The sequence below is a fragment of the Myotis nattereri genome, assembly GCF_964212035.1.
Source record: "Myotis nattereri genome assembly, chromosome: 4".
Taxonomy (NCBI): domain Eukaryota; kingdom Metazoa; phylum Chordata; class Mammalia; order Chiroptera; family Vespertilionidae; genus Myotis; species Myotis nattereri.
This window is the reverse complement of record NC_138079.1, coordinates 1,363,539-1,390,534: the sequence shown is the minus strand read 5'-3', so window position 1 is coordinate 1,390,534 and position 26,996 is coordinate 1,363,539. Positions and strand designations below refer to the sequence as shown.

Genomic DNA, 26,996 nt, shown 5'->3' with positions numbered 1-26,996 from the left:
AAACTCCTAGAAGATAGCATAGGAGAAAACCTACATGACCTGGGGTATGGCAATGACTTTTTAGATATAATTCCAAAGACAGTATCCATGAAAGATCTAACTGATAAGTTGGACTTGGTTACAATTAAAAACTTCTTGCCCTGGCCGGTTTGGCTCAGTGGTTGGAGCGTCAGCCCATAGACACAAGGGTCCTGGGTTTGATTCCAGTCAAGGGCACATGCCCTGGTTGTGGGCTCAACCCCCAGTGTGGGACGTGCAGGAGGCAGCCGGTCAATGAGTCTCTCTCAGCATTGATGTTTCTATCTCTCTCTTCCTCTCCTTTCCTCTCTGAGATCAATAAAGATATATTAAAACAAGCAAATAAACAAACAAACTTCTGCTCTGGGAAAGACAGCGTCAAGAGGATGCGAAGGCAGGCCCCGGGCTGGGAGTGATATTTGCAAATGACACATTTGTCCGAAATATACAAAATATCACAAAAGTCAGTAAGAGAACAAAGAACCCAGTTCAAAATGAGCCACGGACCTTGGCAGAGACCTCCGCACAGAAGATACATAGACGGCAAATGAGCCCATGGGAAGATGCCCTCATCCTATGTCATCAGGGAAATGCAAGCTAAAGGACAGCGAGGCGCCCCCGCACGCCCGGCCTCCATCTGGGCCACTGCCCCCCGCATGTGGGTGGGGGTGTGGAGCAACAGGGGCGCGCATTCATCGCTGGCGGGAGCGCAAGGTGGGGCAGCCACTGTGGCGGACGGTTGGCAGCTTCTTACCAACCTAACCATGCACTCCTCCCACCCAGCCACTGCCTCCTCGGTATTTACTCAAAAGAGCTGAAAAACCCGCAGGTGGATGTTGCTATTTGTAACCTCCAAGACGCGGAAGCGACCAAGAGGTCCTTCCGTGGGCCAGGGGTAAACGGTGGAATAGCCAGCCAATGGAGTACTACTCGGTGCTAAAGAGCAGTGAGCTAACAAGCCAGGAGGAACCTTAAATGCGTATGACTGAGAGAAGGAAGCCAAGCCGAGAGGGCTGCCTCCTGGAGGTTTCCACCTCCATGACTTTCTGGAAAAGGCAAAACTGTGGAGACAGTGAAAAGGTCAGGGGTGGCCAGAGGCTGGGCGTGGGGAGGGGTGGACAGGCAGAACCCCGAGGCGTTTTAGGGACTGACCACGACGCTGTGTGACACTATCAGGATGGATGCTTGTCGCGATACACCTGTCCAAACGCACAGGCTCCCGCACACAGAGGGACCGAATGCCACCTCTGGGCTTCGGGTCCCGGTGCCGTGCCCGTGTGGGCCATCATCACCCGCGGCACGCGCTGCGGGAACCTGATGGCGCAGGAGGCCTTGTGTGCTTAGGGGCAGGTGTATGTGAACATCTCGGTACCTTCGTCTCGATTTTGCTGAGAACCTAAAACTTCTCTTTAAAAACAGCTTGTTAAAAAGGAATCCACGGCCGGGCAGACACGCTCGGCTTGAGACCGGCGGGTTTCTCCGAGTGGAGGCGAGGGGCAGAGGCCGGACGCCTCCAGGCCGAGGGACGAGGGGGGAAGGTGCCGATGTTTGGGGCCATTGAGTGTCTCCTGAAGACTTGTTTTCACAAAAGCGCAACAAATAGAAAGAGCGAGCCGTTATAGTGGCGACTGCGTCATCTTCTAAGTGAATAATACGCTCCGTTTTCTAGAGAAAACTTTAACAACGTTTGACTGTATCTACGCCCTGAGTGGACAGCGGTCAGCTTCTAACGGGAAGACATGGCATAGATACACCAGGTACAAATCCCGACGCGGTGAGGTTTCCCTGCACGTGTGCCGCAGGCCAGGCCCCTGCGACCGCCTGCCCCTCCCATCACGGAGCCAGCGCTGGGCCTCCCCCCAGGCGGCAGAGCCGACCCCGGCCCGTCACCCACTAGCACCTGCTTCTGCGGAGCAGCCACCTGTCCGTGAATGCGTCGCCTCTGGCTGCGGGGGTGCTGGCCCCTGGAGCAGGTGTGGGGGCTCCTTGCTTCAAAGCCCACACGTTGCGCATTTTAGGTTCCCGTAGCCCTTTCGCCTAAGAAGTCAGGAGAAGCCAGGCTGAGTCTACATGCATTTATCCGAAACAGCTTCGCCTCTAGCCAGGGGTCGGCAAACTCATCGGTCAACAGAGCCAAATACCAACAGGACAACGATTGAAATTTCTTTTGGGAGACACATTTTTAAACTTAATCTATATAGGCAGGGACATTGTTATTAACTTAATTAGGGTCCTCCTAAGGCTTAGGAAGAGCCACACTCAAGGGGCCAAAGAGCCGCTTGTGGCTCGAGAGCCACAGTTTGCCGACCACGGCTCTAGGGCAGTGGTTCTCAACCTTCTGGCCTTTAAATACAGTTCCTCATGTTGTGACCCAACCATAAAGTTATTTTCGTTGCTACTTCATCACTGTCATGTTGCTGCTGTTATGAATCGTCATGTAAATATCTGATATGCAGGATGGTCCTAGGCGACCCCTGTGAAAGGATCATTCGACCGCCACAGGGGTCGCGACCCACAGGTTGAGAACCGCTGCTCTAGGGTCAATAACAGCGTCTCCTCCATGTGTATGAAAGCCGGCTGCCTGCTTCTGCCCACACACACCGCTGCCCCGAGACGCGCTGACCTCGGTGGGAGCTCCGAGAAGAGTCCCAACCCGGAATGCGCCCTAGAACGCTGTCACCTGGGACGGGCTCACGGAGTGGAAGTAAGGTCTCCGAAGTAAACGCACCCGTGGGCAGTCCGGCCTGTGGGCGTGGCCGCGGGGATGCTCGGAATGCCAGGGCCAGGACCGGCACCGTGCTCTCCGGCCTGCTTCCCCGGTCGGCTGGACAGGGGTGGGGGACGGGCTGAACCCCAGTGAGAGGCGTCTGCACAGGGACAGTGAGGCGACTGAACAGGCGAAGAGAGCGAGAAGGAAGGGCCTCGGGCGGGGCCGCCCTGAGGGGAGAGACGTGGGGCCGCAGCTGCAGCCGTGGGAGCCGCTCAGCATCGCAGGACGTGCCCGCTGTCTCCTCGCTTGAAATGACAGCGACAGAGAGAGCTGGGGCCACGGGCCTCAGCCGGGGCAGGGGCGAGCTCCGACCGCCCTGCGCACCGCCGGGCTGGGCTTGGGGCCCCAGCTGTTCCTCAGGAGGGGACGGGGCGTTTGCTTCCCAAAGAGCAGCCACAGCAGCAACAGTGGCAGCCGACACCTGAACCGGGCGCGCCACGCAGACGGCCAGGTGTCAACGCCCCTGTTTCGTGGCCTCATCTGTAAAACGGGGTACACGGCACTGGCCAGGAGGCAGGGGCGCTAGGGGACGCACTCACGGTCATGCAGGGGGTGTGGTCAGAAGGTGGATGGAGCCCAGCCCTGCTCCGCAGCCCGGGCTGTCACGCAGGGTCACACACAGCGCCCCGGCTTTGCTCCTGCCCTCCGCGCCCCTCGAGGCCCGCAGGCCGCAGCTCGGCACAGGCACGGCGTGTATCCGGGACGCACACGCTGCGCGGACGGACTGTCGGGCACCTTTTCTCACTTAAAAGCCTGAGGACATCGCGCCGACCAGCCTGCACAACCACCTCCACCTGCCGGGCGCTGCGGCGGCGGCTGCACGCGCCGGCCACCAGGGGGCAGCGGCGGCGCGGGCTCGGCGCTCGGCGGCTCGGGCGTCGCTTGCTCCGGCCTGGCCCTCGGCGCTCGGCGCTCGGCGCTCGGCGCTCGGCGCTCGGCGCGCGCGACTGGGGACGTGGGCGCCGCGGCCCCGCCCCCCGGCGGCGGCTCGGCTCAGTCGGCGGCGCGCGGCGCGGGCGGAGGGCGCGACCGGCGGGCGGGGCGCGGGGCGCGGCGCGCGGCGTGGGCTCCTCCGCGGCCCTCGGCGGCCGCGGGCTCGGCGGGGACCATGGCGCTGCGCGCCCGCGCGCTGTACGACTTCAGGTCGGAGAACCCGGGCGAGATCTCGCTGCGCGAGCACGAGGTGCTGAGCCTGTGCAGCGAGCAGGACATCGAGGGCTGGCTGGAGGGCGTCAACAGCCGCGGCGACCGCGGCCTCTTCCCGGCCTCCTACGTGCAGGTGATCCGCGCGCCCGAGCCCGGCCCCGCGCCCGACGCCGGCCCCGGCCCCGGCGGCCCGGCCCGCTACGCCAACCTGCCTCCCGGCGGCCTGGAGCCCCTGCCCGCCCCGCCGCCCGCCGCCTTCCAGCCGCCGAGCACCTTCCAGCCGCCGAGCAGCTTCCAGCCGCCGAGCAGCTTCCAGCCGCCGAGCACCTTCCAGCCGCCGGGCGCCTTCCAGCCCCCGTACGCCGGGGGCGCCCTGCAGCCGTCGCCCCAGCAGCTCTACGGCGGCGGCTACCCGGCGAGCCAGGGCAGCGACGACGATTGGGACGACGAGTGGGACGACAGCTCCACGGTGGCGGACGAGCCGGGCGCGCTGGGCGGCGGCGCGTACCCGGACCTGGACGGCGCCTCCGCGGGGGGCCCCGGCCGCTACCGCCTGTCCACGCGCGCCGACCCGTCGCTGGGCCCCCGGGGCGGCCCGCTGCCCGCGCCGCACCCGCCGTCGGGCGCCAAGAGCTCGGCCACGGTGAGCCGCAACCTGAACCGCTTCTCCACCTTCGTCAAGTCGGGCGGCGAGGCCTTCGTGCTGGGCGAGGCGGCGGGCTTCGTCAAGGACGGCGACAAGCTGTGCGTGGTGCTGGGCCCGCACGGCCCCGAGTGGCAGGAGAACCCCTACCCGTTCCAGTGCACCATCGACGACCCCACCAAGCAGACCAAGTTCAAGGGCATGAAGAGCTACATCTCCTACAAGCTGGTGCCCACGCACACGCGCGCGCCCGTGTACCGGCGCTACAAGCACTTCGACTGGCTGTACGCGCGCCTGGCCGAGAAGTTCCCGGTCATCTCGGTGCCGCACCTGCCCGAGAAGCAGGCCACGGGCCGCTTCGAGGAGGACTTCATCTCCAAGCGCCGCAAGGGCCTGGTCTGGTGGATGAACCACATGGCCAGCCACCCGGTGCTGGCGCAGTGCGACGTCTTCCAGCACTTCCTCACCTGCCCCAGCGGCACGGACGAGAAGGCCTGGAAGCAGGGCAAGCGCAAGGCCGAGCGCGACGAGATGGTGGGCGCCAACTTCTTCCTGACGCTCAGCACGCCGCCCGCCGCCGCGCTGGACCTGCAGGAGGTGGAGAGCCGCATCGACGGCTTCAAGAGCTTCACCAAGAAGATGGACGACAGCGCGCTGCAGCTCAACCACACGGCCACGGAGTTCGCGCGCAAGCAGGTGACGGGCTTCCGCAAGGAGTACCAGAAGGTGGGCCAGTCCCTGCGCGGCCTCAGCCAGGCCTTCGAGCTGGACCAGCAGGCCTTCTCGGCCGGCCTCAACCAGGCCATCGCCTTCACCGGGGACGCCTACGACGCCATCGGCGAGCTCTTCGCCGAGCAGCCCCGGCAGGACCTGGACCCGGTCATGGACCTGCTGGCGCTGTACCAGGGCCACCTGGCCAACTTCCCCGACATCATCCACGTGCAGAAAGGTGAGGCCGGGGGCAGGGGCGGGTGGGGTGGGCTGGGAGCGGGGGCGGCCTGGACAGACAGGCTGCTCTCCCCTGGGCCTGGGGGTGTCCAGGCATCGTTCCGGAATTTGAATGTTGGGCCAGGCGCTGCGGGTACCTGTGTCCAGGCCCCCTCGGAAGGGGACGCAAACATCATAGGCCTCTGTGAGCACCCGGGGTGGCTTAGGGCCGGGGGTCAGGAGGCTTAGAGGTCCCGGGGAGGCCTGCCTGCCATCGCAAGGGAGTCTGCCCTCGCTCCCCACCCCCCGCCCCGCCCCGCCCCGCCCCGGGCTCGGTGGAGGAGTTGGGGTCAGTGCTCCCGGGGCCTGGCCGGGCAGCGGAAGCCCTCCGCTTCCTGCAGGCCTGGGGCTTGCGGCCTTGGTAGACTTTGAGGAAGTTTTGAGAAATCTGTTTCAGCCCAGTCCTTGTGATTGTGGAGCCCGTGAGACTGAAGTGAAGAGCGGTCTTCAGACCAGGGCGTGGGACGCCGTGGAATGTGTGGAGTCTGGCCGTCGGGTCTGAGGGCCCGTCCTGGCATCTCAGCGAGAACCAGGAACTGCCGGCCGCCCAGGGTTTTACTAGTGATAGTGGCTGCCTGACACTCGGTGAAGCTAAACGGGCCCTTTGTTCCTTCCCAGCGTAAATGAGGGCAGTGTGGCCTCTGGAGACAGCCCTCCCCGTGCGCATCCCGGCTGTGCCTGGGGGAGGGCTGGGGAGGGCTCCCAGTGAGTGCCCTCCGAGAGGGTGGGGAGGAGGGGGCGCCATCTAACCCCTCCCGGGAAACCTGGGTAACACCTGGCCTTCCGCAGTGCGGGGTCCGGCCTTTCCAGGGGCCAAGCCCGGGTAGGACACCCCTGGCCTTGGACATGGTCTGACTTGCATTGAACTAAAATCTGCCTCTTGGTCCCCTTTCTGCTCCCGAGGCCACACAAAACCTGTCGGTCCCTCCATGTCAGCCCTCAGACCCGAGGCCGCAGTCTCCCGCCTCCCCCTCCAGTGCCAGTCCTGACTCACGGGGGGGGGGGGGGGGGGGCGCCTGCAGACGCCTGGGTGTGCTGGTGCCCGTGGAGGCCGTACCTCGCAGGGTGCTGTGAAGGCAGCCACAGCCCTGCCGGCCCGGCCTGGCCAGCCTGCCCTCCACCCCTGCGCCTCTTTTTGCGTAAATTGGTTTGAATCCTTGACCCCGGCTGGTCCTGGTGGGTCTCACGCTTGGGCCTTGAGTGCAGGACCTGACATTGAAATTCCACTTGTGTTACACCCATGGGGACCCGGGCTGGCTGCCTCTTTGTTTATTCATGTCACTTATGCAGATTGTTGGTGAGTAGTTGGGAGGGTGGAGCCAAGTGCACACACCTGTGGCCTTGACCTAGGTGGCTGTCCTGCCAGGTGACTGGTCCTGCCCACCCCGGCTCGGTCTCGGGTCTTGGTCTGGGTGTCGGTCTGGGTCTCGGCCTCGGGTCGCTCGGACCACGCTCCGCCAAGCGCCTGCTCTGGGAGTTGCTTGAGAGAAAGGGCGTGTGTCGTGTGCGCTAAGAGCTGTTGGGCGTTTAAAGCTGTGCTTGTGGAGTCTAGGAAACCACGGGCTTGTTTATTTTTTAATCCTAAAGCTAAAATTGTCTCCTATGACTTGGGATTTGAGAAACTTCCTTTATTAACACCAGTACCGTTTGATGTCGTTTAAACAGTCAGGGGCACCGACCGTAACCTCCAGGCGCCTGGGAAAGAACACCGGTCGGTGTTGATGGTCGGTGTGTGTCGCAGCCTCCGTGGGTGACGCACGGGGACCGGGTCCCTAGGTGACGTGTTTAGAATGTGCTGCCACCTGAGGCTGCAGCGCGCAGGCCAGGGCACGGGCTGCCAGGCTGGTGACCAGGGAGGCTCGGTGCAGGTGAGAGAGCGTCACACCAGGTGACGCACAGGGAATGTGCCCCGGCCATCCCATCGGCAGCTCCTGGCTGTTTATTCATGTAACAAGTTTATATTTCAACTCAGGGAGAATGTTACCAATTCAAAAGAGTTATTTCATCTCTTAAGTTCTTGTTCTGACAGCAAGACAGACCGCTTCACTCCTGCCTTGTACTGTTGTCATAGGATGCGAGAGAGGTGATTGGAAAGTGCTTCTTAATGACGAATGCTGTGGAGACGCCGTTAATGAGGTGCCCCCCCCCCCCCGACTCCTGGGGGACGGTAGGACCACTTGGCCCTCTGAACTGGTCTCTGGCCCAGGAGACTGCTTTTCTGTGTTGGACCAGGGCTGCTCCCTGCTGGCTGTGTGGGCCACGTGCGGCTCTTTACATTTAATTAAAGTGAAATAAAATGGAACGACTCGGTTCTCAGCCACACTCAGTGTCCTTAGTGCCTTGTAGCAGGTGGCCACCACATGGGACGCAGGGATGTCGCTGGCCCTTCCCTCCGCTGAAGGCTGAGCCAGCCCGTGCTGGACAGCTGTCCCCTGTCGGGCCTCTCCGGCCGCGAGTGGTCTTCCCACGGGCTTCCTGCTCACTCAGCCCCTCCCGCCCCGTGGGCTCAGGAGGAGACTCGCAGGGGAGGAGGCCGGTGGACCCTCTCCCGTGGGGAGGTTTCTACACGTGGGGACGCCCATGTGCTCGGCAGCCGCCTCAGGATGGGCGTCTGATGGGCTGGGACGCGGCGCCTCACGCGTGGGCTGGTCCTGCTGCCCGTGCTCGTGCCGAGGCCGGGCTGACACGTAACCGTTTCATGTACGTGCTTCCTGCAGAGCTGAAGAGCGCCATATGGCTCCTCTAGCTGAGGGAGCATTCTAGGGTGGCGGTTTTTTTTCATCAGCTAATGGAGGCTTGGATAAACAGACCTGCTTCGGTTAATGGGCTGAGTGAAGGGGGAGGCAGCTTCCCAGCCTGCAGGGCAGTGGATGGAAATTCAGAATCTGCTGGGATTTTATTCACGTTTTGCTTTGTCTTTAGAGGAGTCCCACCCAGCTGGTGTGGCTCAGTGGTTGAGCACCGACCTATGAACCAGGAGGTCACGGTCAGGGCACAGGCCCGGGTTGTGGGCTCGATCCCCAGTGTGGAGCGTGCAGGAGGCAGCCGATCCATGATCCTCTCTCATCATTGATGTTTATCTCTCTATCCCCTCCTCTCGCTAAAATTAATAAAAACATTTAAAAAAAGAGGAGTCCCTTTAGTTCTCTGCTCACTGATTCCTGCGAGGAGGCCATCCCTGCCCACAGGGATGCAGATGTTGGTGAGTTTGAGGTACAACAGAGAGGCTGTCCGTTTCTTAGCTTATTTCATTCTATTTCCAAAGATATGACTAATCTCTCGTAGATAATAACGCTCAGTGCGTGGCAGTGAGTCACGGCTGAACGCTGCAGGCTCACCTCGAGGGGAGTGTTGCCGGAGGGAAGACTGTAAGCCTTTGGTGATGAGAAACGTGGTTTTACCTCTGCTCCTGCCTGTGGGCCGGGAGCTGGAGGGCCCTCCAGGGGACATTCTTCATCCTGAGGAAGGTGTGAGGCCCGGCCAGGCGGCTTGTCCGTCTGAGGGTGTGAGGAGGACACACAGGCATCGGGGTCTGTGCTCTTGAATGGGGCCCTCTGAGCGCTCCTGATGCAGCCTTCTGTTCCATCCAAGCAGCCGGGAGTGGCACCCAGCCCTGGCCCCGCCCTCCCGTCTGGAGTTTCGCCATTGTGCTCCCTCCCCACGTGCAGGGAGGGCTCCCTCCCACATGAATTAAAGATGGCCGGCCCTCAGGGCACGTGGGGTGAGGCCGGGCTACCTTCCCTGTCTGCTGCCTCCTGAGCTAAAAATAGCCCTGGGAGGGAGCCAGGGAGAAGGTCTCAGAGGCTCTAACACTCCGCCTCTGCTTGAAGTCTGGGTAGAAACTGAGTCACCTATCTGCCCCCACTGCCACCCCACGCGCCTGTGGGAGGCAGCCAGCCTTCCCCGTGGGCCCAGGCTGAACTCCCCCGTGAAGGAGGATCCCTGTGCCTTAGAACCCTCCATCGCCCCCCGGACTTGCCTTTCCTCTCCCGAGAGAGAAGTTCGTTACTTAGCAGGTGGGAGGACGGTGGCTAAGGGGGGAGCTGCTCAGTCGTTGGGTTTATTCAGAGGCCTCTGGGAGAGAACCCTGGCTTTATTCAGCAGCTAGCTCAGTGCCCACCGTGGACCAGGCACTGCTAGTGCTGGGGCTGTGCCTGCCTGTGTGGGGCAGTGGGTGGGCGTTGCCCCGGGTACGGAAAGGTTGCTGTTTGATTCCTGGCCAGGGCACATGCCCAGTGGGGTGTGTGCAGAAGGCAGCCCATTGATGTTTTGCTCTCATATTGATGTTTTTTTCTCTCTCTCCCTCTCCCTTCTTCTCGCTCTAAAAATCAATAAAAAATATTTTGAAAAAAGATGCTAGGGTTGTCTCAGTGACCAAAGCAGAGATGCCTGCCCTTGTGGAGGGTGCAGGCTAGCAGATGGAGAAACATGAAAAGCACACGCAGTGACACATGCTAATGTAACGTGCGCTGGAGTGGGCGTGCGGGGAACATAGGATGGGGCAGGAAGTGAGCCTGGGGAGGCAGAAGGAAGTTTAAAGGAGTGAGCCACCAGGGGTCCCGGGAGCCAGGGCGCTGGCGGGGCCGAGTGCCAAGCAGGCGAGGCGACGAGGAGGCCAGGTGACCCCTAAGAGGATTCGGTGGGGGCTGAGGGCCCGGGAGGCCGAGCTGCAGGGCTGTGGGTCGTGGTCGGACTTGCAGGAAAGCCGGGTGAGATGGGGCTGGAGCAGGGATGGAGCCGCGGCCTGAAGGACAGCTGGTCCGACCCAGGCTTCCTGGGGCTGTGTGAGGATCGAGTGGGGAGGGGCAGGTGCCACAGGTGGGAGCAGGGAGCCAGCAGGAAGCTGCCCACTGATCCAGGCGAGAGACGGAGGCTGGACCAGGGACCGGGGAGGCGCAGTGGAGAGGGGAGGGGCCGCGCTGGACATCAGCGGAGTAGAGTGGACAGGCTTTCCTCAGGGCCGGGGTGGCGGGGAGGAAGGGGAGATGTGGCCAGGCCAGATGTGGCCCCTGGAGCAGCCTGGGAGTGGCCACGGCAGTAGGCTGGCCGCCTGGCTCTGCTGAGTCAGTGCAGGCCTGGGGCCCTTAGAAAAGCCCTCAGGTGATCTGCGGTCAGCTGGGGGGCGGGGAGGGAGGGCGCCTCACCGGTCAGGCAGGGAGTGACCGGGTGGGCCACACCTTTGAGGAACAGGTCCTGGTGGCAGAGGAAAGGGTGGCTCGGGTGGGGTGAGGCAAGACTGACGGGGTGTCTGTGGGGGTGGGAGGAGGAGGCAGAGGGGCTGTGTGCCTACAGGAGGGGCATAAAGGACCTGCGGACCGGGGGCCGTGGAGCCACCAGCGGAGGTGCTTGGAGAGGGAGCAGGGCGGGCTGTTCACAGCGTTGAGCTAAGGTTGGCTTTCACTTAAAAAAATGTGTTTTTCTTTTGGTTTCAGTGAGTGAGGGAGGGAGGGAGGAAGGGAGAGAGAGAGAGAGAGAGAAAGAGAGAGAGATGGATAGATATTGGGGGCTTGGAGGTAAATCCTCTCACTTTCCCAACTTGCAGATAGGAGGTGAACCCCAGAAAGGGACTGAGCCCCGGAGGCGTCCCTCAGCGGCAGCCTGGCCCACCCGGAAGCTCCTGTTGGCCGAGCACAGGCAGGAGGGGCTGTCCCGGTGATCAGGCACCAGGTGGCCTGGAAAGGGCAGGTGGACGCAGACACGTTCCGCGGGGCTGGCTGAGGGCCTGGCTCTCCGGGTCTAGAGTTCCCTTTGAGGCTCCGTGGGGGGCAGGAGTGAGGCCTTCAGGGGAGAAGGCAGGTTCAGAGAGGCTGGGAATGGCCGGCAAGGTCAGGCCTGGGCCTGGAGGAGCTTAGAGACCCACTTCCTGCCCGTAGTTATGTTGGGTTGGCCACCTTGGACCTTCGGGAAAGCTGCCTGCTGCCTGCAGAGACGCCTTGGCCCACTCGTGGCAGCGTGGGGCTGGGCGTGCTCCTGTTGGAGGCTGTCTCGTGTCTGTCTTCAGACCTGTGTTTCTGGGCGCTTTGTCTCCAGTGGGTAAGAGAAGGCCAAGGTCCTGGTGCCCCTAAGGTTAAACAGCTCACGTAGGGATTGTCCCCAAAGCGTAGCGATCATGAAGCCATGGGAAGTGCCAGGCACAGAGGGCACCGTGGGTGCAGGAGTTAACAGGCCGTGCTGCCCAGCGGTTAGCGCCAGCATTGCTTATGCAACAGTTTGCAAGCAGGGGCCTGCAGCTACAATTCTACTGGTAAAGACGCGACATCCTCTGGGAAGAGAACTTGAGAGCCAGCGACGTGTCCTTTGAAAGTGCCCTTGTGACTGCGCTCTGAGAGGCAGCTCCGTCCGCTCCCCCTGGGCGTGGCGGTCTCAGCTCCCACCCTCCAAGCAGAGAGTCCCTTCGCTCCCTCCTGCCCCTCAGGGAGGAGCTCAGCTGTGGGGCGGCTTCTCATGGACTTATTTCAGCTTCGGTCGTTCTTTCTCTTCCTAGAAAAAAGAAACTAAGGTTTTTGAGATGTTTTCTCAAAAAAGAATGAAAGTAACTATTGGAGCAGAGACGGGAGCGTAAGGACTGGGCGGGGGGGGGGGGCGCGCAGTGGTGGGCGTGAGCGGACGCGGGCTGGCCCTGGTGAAGGAGAGCAAAGTAGGCCACTGGGCCAAATTAGCATTTTCTTTCGACATGTCCATGTGCCAGCGAGTGAGAAGCGCCTGGTCCGGTCTTGGCGGCTCCCCTCGCGTGCCTCCTGCTCCGGCGCACCGGCTGGGTTTCTGGGGCAAGGCCCTGGGCAGACAGGAAATCCAGTGCATACTGTTGGCACGTTCATGATTTCAAAATTCAGTCAGGTGCTTGCTTTTCTGAAAACGTCATCTTCAAGGGGAAAATGTAGCTTTGGATCCCTGTTGCTTAGCGACGGGGCCTTTGTGTCACTGGTCCTAGGAGGACAGGACTCACCGGAACACGAGATTTGCTTGAGGAGAGGACACATGTTCAGGAGCAGAAACCAGGCCTAGTGGGACTTGGAGCGTTTGGAGCAGCCAGCCAGCCCTTGGGGTCCTGAGCAGGGGGAAGAGAGGGCACAGAGGGGGCCTGAAGGGAGGTCTGTCAGCTTCAACTGAATTTTAGATGCCCGGGCGGCTCAGTGTCTGGATGCCCGGGTGGCTCAGTGCCTGGATGCCCGGGCGGCTCAGTGCCTGGATGCCCGGGCGGCTCAGTGCCTGGATGCCCGGGCGGCACAGTGTTTGGATGCCCGGGCGGCTCAGTGCCTGGATGCCCGGGCGGCACAGTGTTTGGATGCCCGGGCGGCTCAGTGCCTGGATGCCCGGGTGGCTCAGTGCCTGGGTGCCCGGGCGGCTCAGTGCCTGGATGCCCGGGCGGCTCAGTGTCTGGATGCCCGGGTGGCTCAGTGCCTGGATGCCCGGGGCAGTACATTTTGCTGGGGCAGAAGTTCCCAGGAAATTGATTTCTCTGCCAATCAGGAGGAGCAACACAGCTCAGTTAATGTCGGTGACTGTTTGCTGTTGGCCGGCGCTGGGGTCCTACAGGTGCCGATGGGCCACATGACACCACGCTCTGCCCACTCATCTTAGAGCAACAATGACCTGGGCCTGCTTCCGGGGAGGCCTGCTGGGAGGTGATCTGCCGCAGGCTGTGACGCTTTTGAAAAGGTTGCCGACATCCTGGACCTATAAAGTGAGTCTCTTGGAGCCTGAGCCCTTTGAGGTTATGATATGAAGGAGCTGTCATGGATTCGGTTCTTGAGCTTTGGCTAGTGTGTGTGCATTGTGAGCATGCGCAACGTAATCCCTCGGAAAACTTAGAACACATGGGTCAGACCAGGTGGTGGCTACCTCACCTTTGCTCCCTCCAGCCTGCACCAGGTGGCCCACCCAGGGAAGGGGTGGGAGAGGCGGGGGATGCAGGCCGTGGCTTCTGTGGGTGGGTCGAGGACGGGGCAGGGGCCTGGAGTTGCCATCAGGGTGACAGTGAGCCCGCTGGGGTTTGTTAGTGACAGCCCTGCAGCAGCCCAGCCACTGTCAGCTTCCCTTTGCTCAGTGAGGAAAGGGTGGCTGTCAGCCGCGTTGGCACAGGCCCTGTGTGGGACGGAGCGGGGAGCGGCCGGTGGGGAGGGGTGGCCAGCGCTCTGGCATGAGTCAGTGGCAGGACTAGGGGCAAGTCATGCAGCCCCTTGTTTGTAAGGCAGAGAGAACTGCACCCCAAACTGTTCTGCGGCCCTTTCGGTCCTTTACAAGGAACAAAGCCTCAGGGATGGAAGAAAGGCCAGGTCCTGCCCCCCGTTGGCGTGGGTCTCAGGGTTACTGTTTCGGAGCGAACTGTATCTGTGGAGACATTCCAGCAGTGCGCCCAGCTCGCGCGGCAGTGACACCGAGTCTCAGCTGGAAACGCCTGCCCGTCTGCCTTCCCAGAGGCTGTGCTGCTCCCGCCCTCCCCCCCCCCGAGGACACGTGGCTGTGGCCGTGGCCAGTGGTGTGGCCGCGCCTGGCTTCCCGAGGCGGGGGCGGGGCTGACGTAGGCCGCCCGCTCAGTCCTGCCTTTTTCCTGGCCTCAGCCGTCCTGGGGTGTATTTTCAGGGGGACGGGCGCTGTGCTTCTCCGTGGCTGCCTCCCTGAGGCTGTGTCCCTCTGAGCTGTCACTTACTGTCCAGCGCCCCCGGCTCCACGTCCGTCCTTTCCTCTCAGGTGAACACTTGCCTGCGTTTGTCCCCTCCGTGAAGTCTGCTGACCACGCGCTGTCCCAGGCCGTCCAGCGCGGTCTCGCCCAGGAAGCCGCTGCGTGTGTGCTGCGCCCGCCCTCACGCTGCCCCTGCCTTCGATGCCGGCCCCCCGGAGCCAGGTGGCCTTTTGTCTCCTGGCGGGGACCTCTCCCCGCGGTGTCCTGTCGCCCGCCCTCGCCCTGTTTGTGCTGAAGGCCAGGTGGCCGGTCTGCTGGAGGCCCCGGGGCCGGTTCCGCTCGGGAGCCACCTGGACAGGAGAGGCTTTGAAAACCTTTGCCTGCTTTTGGATTTTATGATATATTTTTAAAAAGTGTGTGTTCCCTTTGTGCTTTAGTTTCTGGGCCACGTCTTTAGCTTTAGTTACACTCCTCCTGGGCGTGGTACGGAGAGGTGCTGCACCGGGCCTCACCGAGGCCTTGGTTTGTGGGCGGTCCCGCCGCGGGGGCGGGGCTGTCGGTCTGTCTGCCGGCAGCTTTCTCCAGCTCACACACACTCCCGAGGCGGGCTTGACAGTGGCTGCCTCTGCCTTTCTCGTGATAGTCAGCATTTTAAAGAGGAAGCGATGTCAGGGTAGAAATGTGTCCAGGCCATTCCCAGTGTGAGCACCATCAGGTCAGAGGGTGCAGTTCCTGCTGCTTCAGGCGTGTGTGTGTCCCCCGAGAAATGACGGGAGCCGCCAAGACAGGCCCCACGCGTCCTGGGAAACCTCTCCTGCTCCTGCAGCCCCTGCACCTCCTGCGGCGGCTCTGAACCGCGCGAACCCATTCCCGGTGGAACGGGCTTTTGGGTGCCACCCTCCTCGCGGTTGGTCCTGTCCTTCGTTCCTAGTTGGCAAAGTAAGTGTTTGCCTGGAGTCCACCTGCACCCAAGCTGCCGTGTGTTCCTAAGGGACCGGATGTGACCATGGGTGGTTCCTGCTTTATACCCTCTTCCCGTGGGGCGGGCGAGGGGCCGATGCAGCCCTCCCTCCACGTACGTTTGCGCTTAGAATTCCGTGCGTCCTTCCCGGTGCTTCGGTCTGCGGCATCCTGCTGTGTTAGTGCACAGGGAGGGAGACCAGTTCGCTTACGAATACTGAAGGACTTCCCAGGCGCAATTCGTGAACTAAATGAGGTTAGTAAGATTCCAGGGGGAAATTGCAAAACCGATAGTTTCTTTTATACACTCACAGGTTCTGAATTGCCGTGAGGAAGACGAGGGAGGGTGCGCGGAGCCCACCAGGTGCGGGCGCCGGTCCCCTCCCAGCCGCCCACCTCCCGCTCGCCGCGCCGCCTGGCTTTTCCCATTCCTGCTCGCTTCCTTCCAGTGCCCGAGCGTGTGCGTGAAGTCCGTTCCCCTTCAGGCCCCGTCCCCGCCTCTTCCTCAGCTCCTGGAGGCCAAGAGGCTCGAAGAGGTCAGGCGGCTTCCGGGTTCCTGGTGTGAGGGTGCCGCAGGCTGGAGGCCGCGCATGGACTGCCCAGCAGGCTCTGCTGCTGCTGTGGCAGCTCCTGTGGACTGTCCCCCCAACCCGTCCCCAGCACCCCAGCCTGCCGGGGGCGTCTGAGCACTTCCCTGGACACAGACCCACTTCGTGCAGCTGCTCGCTCACGCTGTCTCCCGTGGTGTCACGGCGGGGCCTGGCCACGCGTGCTGTGCGGCGGCCTCCTCGGGAGCCTGCAGGCGGGGCCCTGGCGCCGTGGCCGTTGCTCGCACACGAGGTCCTCCACGGAGGCTGTGCCAGGGAGTCACGTTCCTGCCCCGGAACCTGTGGGCACTTTGAAGAGAGCAGCGTTTGTTTCATTTCCTAAATGAATTCACAGTTGGGAGAAAATGTGTCTTAGATTCTCCTTGACTCCTTCGGGACGTCCACTTAGAAAGCAGTTTGCCGGTTCCTTTCCCGGCCAGGCACATCCAGTTTCTATCCCGGTCGGGCCATGTACAGAAGGCAGCCAAGATACACTTCTCTCTCCCTCCCACCCTCCCTCCCTTCCTTTCTCTGAGCATGTCATTGGGGGAGGATTCAAAAAAAAAATCACATTTAGAAAAAATAAATGAAAATGTACACACATGCAAATGTATGCCTAGTGCTTGTCAGTGGCTTTTAAAGTCTCGGGTCTCTGAGCTGTGTCTGAAAACAGCACACTGCCCTCCGCAGGTTTTATTGTATACCAGCTCGCTCTGTCCTCTGGGAGGAGATGGGAGAGATTAGAAATGGGGCTTCCCCTGTACATTTCATCGCCGTCAACCTGCGCTTCTCAACCACTTCCCTTCCTGCCTGCCTCAGGCCGTGGCCCCTGGCTGCTGACAGGTGTTCTAGATGCTTCGCTCCTTCCCCTGGGCTAGGAGGATGAGGGCCAGGAGTCTGGATTCTGGGGCTGCCGTGTCCAGAGATTCGAGCGTTAGCATCACCCCTTCCCGAGAGCTGCGATGTCCTGTTTCCCACCCCGCACCGTCCACCTCTGTCTCCATGTGACCCTGCGGGCCCAGTGCCCGCCTGCCCCTCGCAGATGCCTTTTGGTGACATTTCTGACCGGCGGCTCTGGCTCCTCCAGCTTCCTTCCCAGGTCGTCATCCGCACAGCCCCGGCCCCTAAGGAAGGCGGCGGTCTCGCTCCCTGGGCCGCGGGCTCCAGGCGCCGGGCTCCTGGCGGGCGGACTGCGGTCGGAGCCCCGTGCGCCGCTCCCCCTGCGGGCAGCAGTCACGGTGGGGCCTGCGTGGGGCCAGCGCGCTTCCAGGTCCCGTGCTGGGGCCTCACAGCGGTTCCTTCCAGGACTTTCTGAGGGTGTGCGTCCTCTGGGGCATTGTTTTTATGATAAAACTCAATATACAGAGCGGGCAGAGGTAGGTTTACAGGTGTGAGTCGTCGAAACAGAGTTGTTTTTTTTAATATATTTTATTGATTTTTTTTACAGAGAGGAAGGGGGATGGATAGAGAGTTAGAAACATCGATCAGCTGCCTCCTGCACGCCCCCTACTGGGGATGTGCCCGCAGCCAAGGTACATGCCCTTGACCGGAATCGAACCTGGGACCCCTGAGTCCACAGGCCGACGCTATCCACCGAGCCAAACCGGTTAGGGCCAGAGTTTATTCCTGTATTAATTATTGTATTATTTTCTATACAAACAACTGTAACCCACCTTTGCCCATCTGCTCCTGGGCCCTGCATGTGTCTGAACGCACCTTCTCCCCGCAGGTGCTCTGACCAAGGTCAAGGAGAGCCGGCGGCACGTGGAGGAGGGGAAGATGGAGGCGCAGAAGGCCGAGGGCATCCAGGCCCGCTGCAACACCATCTCCTTCGCCACGCTGGCCGAGATCCACCACTTCCACCAGGTCCGCGTGCGCGACTTCAGGGCCCAGATGCAGCACTTCCTGCAGCAGCAGATCATATTTTTCCAGAAAGTGACGCAGAAGCTGGAGGAGGCTCTTCACAAGTACGACAGCGTCTAGTGCCGGGCGCGCGTGGGGCGCTCCAGTTCCAGGGTGATTTCCGCAGCGGAGCACAGACGGCTCAGCTGCCGCCGCTCCCGTGGGCACAGGCCGCTCTGTGCCCGCAGCCGGGCTGGCTGTGTGCTGGCGCGGCGGTGCCGCATCGTAGCTGAGTTACACTATGCGCGCCTACACTACCACGTAGCGGGGATACGATTCTACTCTTTGCCTTATTGCTTTCTGGAGGATGGGTCTTCAGTGCAGACTTGGCAGACCTCAGAGCCCCGCGGGGTCTCGGGGCGCCTGGGCCAGCCTGCCCCATGCCTTTCCCGCCCACAGACTGGGGTCCCCGAAATTCAGCCTGTTCTCTGTTTACAAACTCCGATGAGAGCAGCTGTGCGACTTCGTGCCTTTAGACTCGGGCTTTCATTTCCCCGCCCCCTTTATAAAGTAACACGACTTTTTGATCGAAAGAGCGAAAGGCCAGTGCGTCCAGGGACGGCCTGCTAGTGACCGCACGAGGCGCTGGGCGGGCGGGCGGGAGGGTCAGCTGGCACCGGCCGCCGTGTGAGCGCGGCAGAGGGGCTGTGCTCCTCCGGGACTTGCGGGCCTTTGGGGAGGCGATGGGGCACTCTGCTCCCTTAGGGGCTCCGTGTGGCCTCCCTCCCGCGTCCTGGAGGCCTGTGTGCGGGGCACACGCACCCCGCTCACCACGGAGGCAGGGGCCGGCCCGCGGGACAAGCACAGATTCGGTGAGGACACGCTCGGCTCTGCCTAGGAGGGTTTCTTTTCTTTCCTTTTTAGCTTGAAGATTTCTTTTCCTGTTCAGTGTGATTTTTTTAATGGATCTACACTGTTAACCGATCGAGACTCCACTGTGATTCACTCACTCGTTTACTTAATCGACCACTTTTCAGGGATGTCTGTAAATTCAGTGTTACACGTGATGCAAATAGCGTTGATCTGAGGAGGGACCAGAAGTAATTCTATTCCAGATGCTGAAAGCAAGAAGAATTGTTATTTTTAAGTACTGATAAGCCCCAGGACAGTTAACATTAAAAATTACCGTAAATATATTCTTTTAAAGAAAATACAAAGGCTGACGCATACCAAAAAGATTCCCAAGCAGCTTCATTTAAAAAAGCACAAAGATTCTGGCTGGAAGCGCCCGGATCTCCATGTTTTTCGTCCTTGCTGAGCTCAGTAACGCGTGGCTGCGTTTGGAGATGCGACTGTCCCTGACGGTGGCGGCACCTGCTGCTTGTAGGCAGGGAGGCTTACGCGGCCGCGGGAGCCCTGCGAGCCCTGCGCGCCAGCGTGGAGCAGAGCAGAGCAGAGGCCAGCGGGAGTGCTGGTGCGTCGCGCTGGTTGAGGAAGGGCAGGTATCGACGTAATTACTCCACAGCACAGTTCCTCTCGAGAGGAATCTCACACGGGCAGGGTTTCTAAGATCGGGGTCTCATGACTTACCAACACTGTATTCCTTAGGTCGTCTCCTGGGACGTGGGGCGGTGACCAAATTCATTGTTCTCTCGGGAGTGACTTCCTCTCATTGATGGCAAAATACAGTTTGATAAGCAAAACCCATGTGTGTATAAATGTTAATTTTATGGCAGAAGTTTGGAGATTATAATTCTAGCATTTGCTCTACGTTTGGGTCTGTATTGGGCAAATATGCACTATGCTTTCAAATGATTTGAAAACCCGTTTTCTTTGCCTCTTTATTTTGATGGTGGTTTGATCTTCTTTTTAAAATCACTAAACTCCTGCTCTGGCAGCCTGGACACGACCTGAGGGGTCTCAGAGGCTTGTGCTTGGGCCACAGTGGGCAGGGCGTCGATGATACGGACTAAAGATGGAGGCACCGGAGTGCACGCTCACGCTGCCGCCTGGAGGACTGCTGTGCTTCCCGGCGACCACACCCCGAGCTGCTGGTCCTCGGCGGCTTCAGGTAACTCTCTGTGCTCGGACCCCGGGGTTCCCGTGCTCATTTCCACCCGAGTCTTCATTTCTCTAACGTTCTTGGTCCTGTTGAAACATTTCAGTATAAAAGATACTGCGATGTGAATACCCAAGAGAAAAACCATCATAATGTGTACGCTGGTCATGAAGATCAGTGTGGTACCGCTTTTTAAAATAAACTATCATGCCCTTCATGCCACTGTTTGTCTTTATTTCTGTAATTAATGATTCTGATATGGATTTATAACATGAGGGCGCCCGCTTCAGCCTGGGTTTCTATGTAATTGCAGATGGAATTGTCTCTACACGGCAACTCTAGTGCCACGGGCTGTTCAACAGCCACAGGTCACAGCCACAGCCACGGGTCACAGTTACAGCCACAGGTCACAGTTACAGCCACAGGTCACAGCTACAGCCACAGGGTCACAGCCACAGCCACAGGTCACAGCCACAGGGTCACAGCCACAGGGTCACAGCCACAGCCACAGGGTCACAGTTACAGCCACAGGGTCACAGCCACAGCCACGGGTCACAGTTACAGCCACGGGTCACAGCCACAGCCACAGGGTCACAGCCACAGCCACGGGTCACAGCTACAGCCACAGGGTCACAGCCACAGCCACAGGGTCACAGTTACAGCCACAGGGTCACAGCCACAGGTCACAGCCACAGGGTCACAGCCACAGCCACAGGGTCACAGTTACAGCCACAGGGTCACAGCCACAGCCACGGGTCACAGTTACAGCCACGGGTCACAGCCACAGCCACAGGGTCACAGCCACAGCCACGGGTCACAGCTACAGCCACAGGGTCACAGCCACAGCCACAGGGTCACAGCCACAGCCACAGGGTCACAGTTACAGCCACAGGGTCACAGCCACAGGTCACAGCCACAGGGTCACAGCCACAGCCACAGGGTCACAGCTACAGCCACAGGGTCACAGCCACGGGTCACAGCCACAGCCACAGGGTCACAGCTACAGCCACAGGGTCACAGCTACAGCCACGGGTCACAGCCACAGGGTCACAGCCACAGCCACAGGGTCACAGCCACAGCCAGGGTCACGAGCTCAGATCGTTTCTGTTCACAATCGATCACGAGTTCATCGCCGCCTGTGCTTTCCCAGCTGTGAAGTGGGCACTTGAGGCTGGGACGGGTGGAGCGGGCAGCACAGGGCCCTGACCTCGGCCACACGGACATTTCCCAGTGACGGCCGCATGCTCACTGCAGAGCCCAGCTCAGTGCCTCTGGTGGCCGGTGGCGCAGCCCCGCCCCAAGTCAAAACATTCTTGTGGACCGAGTGGCCGACACAGCTTGGTGGTCCTGCTTTGGGTCAATGGAATGGTCTAGAAAATGCGGTGTTTGAGTCAGTGGTTCCCTCGGGGAGAAAAATGCTTTAAAAACTGGAGGAGTTCCGGCTTTAGCGAGTTCGGTCCAGCTGACCCTGACGGTGTTCCCGAGAATCGGCCGGTGTTCGGCGCCTGTGGTTCGGTCACTTGTCTCCTGGCCCTGCCGGTGAGCGAACGCCCCGGTGAGCCGCCCGGAGGGCTGGGCGCCCGCGTGTGGCCAGGACCCGCGGCACCTGCGTGAGGCCTGTGGGCCTCACCTGAGCCAGGGCACCTGCCGGGGGAGCAAGCCAGGTCCTGGAGAAGGGCCATCCCTGACACGCGGACTGTCCCACGGCCCGTTCCAGAGCCCGGGAGTAACTGTGAGCGGAGGAGCTCCTGCTGGCGGGCGGTCTCCTGGCGAATGGCGTCGCACAGGTACCTGGCGGGGTACAGAGCATCGCGCCAGTCACTGCAAGAACAGCAGGCGAGGAAGCTCTAGACATGCACGAGGGAGTTTCCCCAAGAAAATACAGGGAAAAAAGGGCAGAGCAGTGTTACCGCTGTCCTTCCAGTGCAAGCTTAGAAGGTGAATGCGTGTGTGCGCACAGACTGACAGTCGGCAACCAGGTAACAGTGCACTGGGGTCCGGGGGCCAGGTGGGTCGGAGGGAGGGAGGTTTTCATTGTTTACCTGCTTATATCTTTGAATTCCAATGATTGAATGTATTTTCTATTTTAAAAATAAAGATACATTTTAAAATAGGGAGACAAGAAAAAAAAGAACTTAAAAAGGAGGGTTGCCCAGCCGGCTTGGCTCAGTAGCTGAGGGTCAACCTATGAACTAGGAGGTCAGGGTTCCATTCCCGGTCAGGAAACTTGCCCAGGTTGCGGGCTCGATCCCCAGCGTGGGGCGTGCGGGAGGCAGCCGGTCAATGATTCTCATCATTGATGTTTCCGTCTCCCTCTCCCTCTCCCTTCCTCTCTGAAGTTAATAACCATGTATATATAAACACACACATACCGATATCTATCTATCTACCTATCATCTATCTGTACCAGTGACCTGTTAAATATAAACGATTAAAATGAACCACGGTGTGGGTTTCGTTCGTTAGGGCCTGGGCCTTGAAAGAGCCAGAGGGACTCCGGGACGGTCCCCGGACCCGGCCCTGAGACTCGGGGCAAATCCCTCACCCTCTCCTGCCAGGAAGGCTTTATGGCTCATGAAGATGGGGAACAGGTCCAGGACCACGGAAAAGCTGCGTCTACAAGGGCTGTGCAGCACTTGGCAGTTCACTGGCCGCTTCGTGTGCCGCCACCCGCACACCGTATTGGACATCGTGCCAACTGACCTGGGCAAGCCCTTCGGGGCGGCTCCCCACTCTCTGCTGGCTGAACCCCACTCCTCCTCTGGGCCCGGGTTCGGCCGTGCCCGCCCCCGGCGGCCCCCCACTCTCCTCCGCTGGCCGAACCCCACTCCTCCTCTGGGCCCGGGTTCGGCCGTGCCCGCCGCCGGCGGCCCCCCACTCTCCTCCGCTGGCCGAACCCCACTCCTCCTCTGGGCCCGGGTTCGGCCGTGCCCGCCGCCCGCGGCCCCCCACTCTCCTCCGCTGGCCGAACCCCACTCCTCCTCTGGGCCCGGGTTCGGCCGTGCCCGCCGCCCGCGGCCCTGGCATTTCTTGCACTTGGTGCAGTTCTCGCTTCTCCTCCAGCCCGTCGGCTGCGTTTCTGTGTTTCCCAGGGTTTAGGCAGCGCTGGGCATATTTATAGGCTGACGGTCGGAACGAGGTCAGAGCGGGTGACTCAGAAGTCCCGCCGGCTCGTGTGGTGGTGTGTTTGCTGTGCAAATACCAGCAGATGAACTGGGGTGTCTTTGCTGTTTTCCTCTCCTGTTTTCAATTGGCGGGCAGGCCCTGGCCGAAAGCAGGCCGCGCGGTGCCTCCCCTTCTCCTCGGCAAAAGCCTGGCGTCAGCGCCGTGGAAACCGGTGTGTCGTCGGGCTCCCTGTGGGCTCGGGCTGGTACTTAGTGTCCCAGCAACGGGGGAGCCTCTTCAGTCACTGTGTTGCTTCCTGTCATCATTGCACAAAGTGTCACTTACTCGGTGGCTGGAAACCACAGATTTCTTGCCTTCAGTTCCGGGAGGCAGAGCCCAGAATAGAGTTCATTGAGCTAATTCTGGGTGCGCCAGGCTGCGCTCCTCCCGGGAGATGGCGGGGAGAGTCCTTCCTCTTGCCTTTCCCAGCTTCCCAGGGCCCTCCATCCTCGCCAGCAGCGGTGGTGGCATCGTCCCCACACCAGCACCGAGGCACCTCCACGTGACTCTCCTGCCCTCCTCGTCCACCTTGAACGGCCTTGGGGTTACAGTGGGCCGACCTGGTAGAATCGGGGAGCATCTTCCGTGAGGTCAGCTGAGCAGCAGCCTCCGTCCCACCTGCAGCCTCCAGGACCCGGCCGTGCCCCCATGGAAACTGACGCAAGGACACCGTTTCTTCACTGGACTGGACAGCCTGCTGACATGCACTGGCCTCTGCAGCTGAGCTTATCTTACTCATATTAGGATTTTACCTCCCTCCTTCCATCCCTCCCTCCTTCCTCATTCTTTCAACGTCACTGTGGGTGGCACCGAGCAGCCACCCCGCTGAGGTGAGCTGTAATTAAATTCGCCCCCCACCCCCACCCCCACCCTGATCTCACCGAGAGGGCTGGGCAGGGCCTGTGAGGGCAGAGGGCGGCCCGCCCTTCCTCTGACTGGCCCGTGGTGACATCACAGGCAGTCATTTCCTGTGGGGCCTTATCTCCATGCTGACGCCGTGGATGCTGGGACTTGCTTTGGCTGTGCTGGGATTCGGGAATCAAGCCGGCTCCGCTTCCTACTGGGTTTACACGCGGTCCCGTCCAGGTCCTGGGCTGGTCTGATGTGCACGGTGCCGGCGACGCCCAGCGAGCGCGGCGCGTTGCTGGCGGCCACGGCCAGGCGTGTATTCCCCGCCGCAGACTGGCCGAGGGTTTGGAAGGAGTCAAGCCTTACTCGTCCTTGCGTGGAGGTGTGACACTCGGGAAGGACGGCTGTTGAAATTAGCGAAGTCGCCCATGCGGCTCCTGTCGTGTTTTTAATATAGTTTTTTGTTGATTTCAGAGAGAAACGGAGAGGGAGACAGAAACATCAGTGATGAGAGGGACTCATGGATCGGCTGCCTCCTGCACGCCCCCCACTGGGGCGTTTAGTCACCTGTGACTGCCCCCCGGGGATGGGCCTGTCCGAGTCGCTCTGGGGGAGCAGCCTGCGCCGAAAGCCGCCTCCCGGCCCTTCTCATCACGGGTGTCCCTTCTCCTCCCACGTGTGCGGCGGCCAGAGCCGAGACGGCGCTTTCCATGCAGAGCCTGAGCACGAGGGACCTTGAGAACGAGCCGACTGTTAAATAGAACGGGTGTCCTTCGCCCTCTTATCAGCAGGAAGCAGCGGGGTGGGAACCAGGCGAGGCCGCAACTTTAAAATCCGTGTGTCTCTCTCAGGCCGCCGACCTCGTGTGATGGCCGGGGCGGGCACAGTCTGCCCTCCGTCCAGCAGTTTCACCTGGTCCCCGGGCAGCGCTGTGGGCGGGCACACGTGCCAGGGCTCCATGCTGACGGACGGGCACCAGGGCAGGTGTGTGCCCAGCGGCCACGGCAGGAGGTGAGGCGGGACTTAGCGCAGAGCCTGCTTCTCAGCCACCGGGTCCTTTGTCGTTTCTGTCGTCTTCTAGAATCTTCCGAATGTGGAGGCAGAGAGCGTGAGGATGTTGGGTGAGCTATTCCTCATGCCACGTGAGAACAGTGGTGACGAGAAAGGTTCCGTCTCTGCTCCATGTTCTTCGCATGTGACCCTGGACTCCGCCCCACCTCCCGTGACCCACGGGGAGCAGCTGGGCCCAGGGCGGGGCGCGGGCCGCCCCGGGAGGGAAGCCGCTGCGGGTGGCTGTGGGTCCTGGGTTGGAGCTTCTGTGTGCGGAGCCCTCTCCTCCTGCTGCTCTGTTTGCTTTTAGTTTCCCTGGAAACGTGCGCCTCACGCTTAGCTCACCCTGGGCTCCGTCCTGCCATCTCCTGTGGAAGTGACAGCGCCGTTCTCCCCCCCCCCCCCGGCCTCTGCTCTCCCCGCCTCCCGGTGTCCCGCGCGACCCTCGGAGCCCGGCCCCGTGTCAGGCCCGGCTGGCGCCTGTGCCCGTGGCAGTGCGTGTGGCTGACCTTGGAAGGACCGGCTGTGCTGCAGTGACACGCTGTTAGCGGAGACACTCGCGGTGTGTGCCCCCGCCCAGGCCTCGAGGACACCCCCTGCTGTCCTGTCCTCCCCCCCCCCCCCGCCTGCCCCCAGGCCCAGAGGAGCTGTGGCTGCGAGTGATGTGTGAGCTGCTGTCCCGGCAGAGGCCCCAGCCACCCTCCCACCCCAGTGCTTTATGCCTGTCGCTGCAAACACAGCCACCCTGTTCCAGGGAACCTTCTGATCTACGTGAGAAGCAGCGTCTGTCTTCCCGACTTCGTAAGGAATATGGGCTCCTTGTGAAGAATTCAGAAAACACAGCAAGGTCTAAGGAAGAGGGCGTCTTAGTGGCTGAGCGCCGACCTATGACCAGGAGGTCACGGTTCGGTTCCCGGTCAGGGCACTCACCTGGTTATGGGCGCGATCCCTGGTGGGTGGCGTGCAGGAGGCAGCCGGTCCATGATTCTCTCCCATTGATGTTTCTCTCTCTCCCTCTCCATCTCTGAAATCAATAAAAAAGTAAAAATAAATAAAAAGGGAAATGAGAAAACTCATGTCAGGATCTGCGAGAGGCTGGGGATGCTTCTGGAACCCTATCAGAACCTCCCCCTCCCCACCCACTGCTCTGAGCCCCTGGGAGACACCCCAGAGGGACGAACTCTGGGATGCGGGTCAGGCCTCGGGCCAGCAGCTCAGGGGGCACCGAGGGGCTTTGGCCTTCGGGGGCCGGGCAGCACTTCCACCGAGTCCACAGTGGAGCCCGGAGAACAAGCCACGAGCCGGTCGCAAGGACAGCGTGGGGCGGGGCCAGGTCAGGACGGGGTGTCCTTCCTCAGCTACGTCTTCTGAGCTAGATCGAGGGGAAGGGATGCGAGAGACCCCAGCAGGTGTTGGGACGGAGTGGGGACCCCTGAGAGCGGGGCCGTGGCCTCCCTGCAGGCGCATGAGAAAGGGGGGCCACGCTCGGGACCGGCCAGGAGGAAGGCGGCACACGGCGCTCCTGGCTTCTTCCGTCCGCTCCCGGGCCGTGTGCTCAGGAACGAGGAAGTGGCCGAGGGCACACGGTCCTGGCTCTGCCTGGATTTGGAGCCACGGAGGGAGTCGTCAGGTCAGGGCCCGCCTGCCGCGGAGAGAAGAAGCCACCCACGGGCCCACCCACAGGCAGGCTGGGCTGCCCGGACCACACCCGGGGCCCGCGTGCTCCCCGCGTGCTCCCCGCGGGCCGAGAGGACAGCTCTTGGCGGGGAGAGGGCCTGGTGGCGGCGGGAGGTTCTGGCACATCCAGGAGCTGCTGCTGCTGCTGTCAGGTGAGCCCGTGACGGCACCTGGTCACCGGCCCCTGCTCCAGGCTGACGGCTTCGTGGCTGTGACGCAGCATGTCAGCTGCAGGTGACGCCTGAACCTGCCAGCTCCGGGCCAGGCCGCCCCGGGAGAAGGAGACCCACCTCCTCTGAGGGAGGCGTTTCCCTCCTGGAACCCGGGCAGGAGGTAGGACCTGTGCCGTGTCCACAGCTTCTGGGCCGGAGACGCCGGCCTTTCCTCCTTGTCCCGGCCCTGCAGCCGAGGCCAGGCCCGTCCCAGCGCCTGCCTCCTGGTGCAGCCACTCAGCCCCTGCTGAGCCACCCAGTCCTCCCGCTGCCCTGAAGGCGGCACCCCAGGCGGGCAGGCGCAGGGCCTGAAGCTGCTGCGGGGGGGAGGGGGGGGACAGGGGGAGGAACTCGGGGACCAGAGCAGGACCCCTGGCCCGGATGCATCCCTGCTGTCCCTGCTCTGCT

General features: G+C 61.3%; 2 protein-coding genes across 3 annotated transcripts in view; one reads left to right on the top strand and one right to left on the bottom strand.

Annotated features, from left to right (window-relative positions):
- Positions 1–26,996, bottom strand: part of LOC308518094 (melanoma-associated antigen B4-like) — a gene marked incomplete at both ends in the record, with an annotated part of 362,175 nt that overhangs the window by 251,937 nt on the left and 83,242 nt on the right. The window lies entirely within an intron of this gene.
- Positions 3,897–25,725, top strand: SNX18 (sorting nexin 18; the record flags this gene model as incomplete). 2 transcript variants are annotated; one of them, XM_081089695.1, is made up of 2 exons in its annotated part: positions 3,897–5,526; positions 24,731–25,725. In XM_081089695.1, 2 exons carry the CDS (start codon positions 3,897–3,899, stop codon positions 24,772–24,774), a joined length of 1,674 nt encoding a protein of 557 aa, XP_080945821.1. In that variant the 3' UTR covers positions 24,775–25,725. The 2 variants fall into 2 exon arrangements, with proteins under 2 accessions (XP_080945821.1, XP_080945820.1); XM_081089694.1 differs by lacking the exon at positions 24,731–25,725 and adding an exon at positions 17,464–19,852.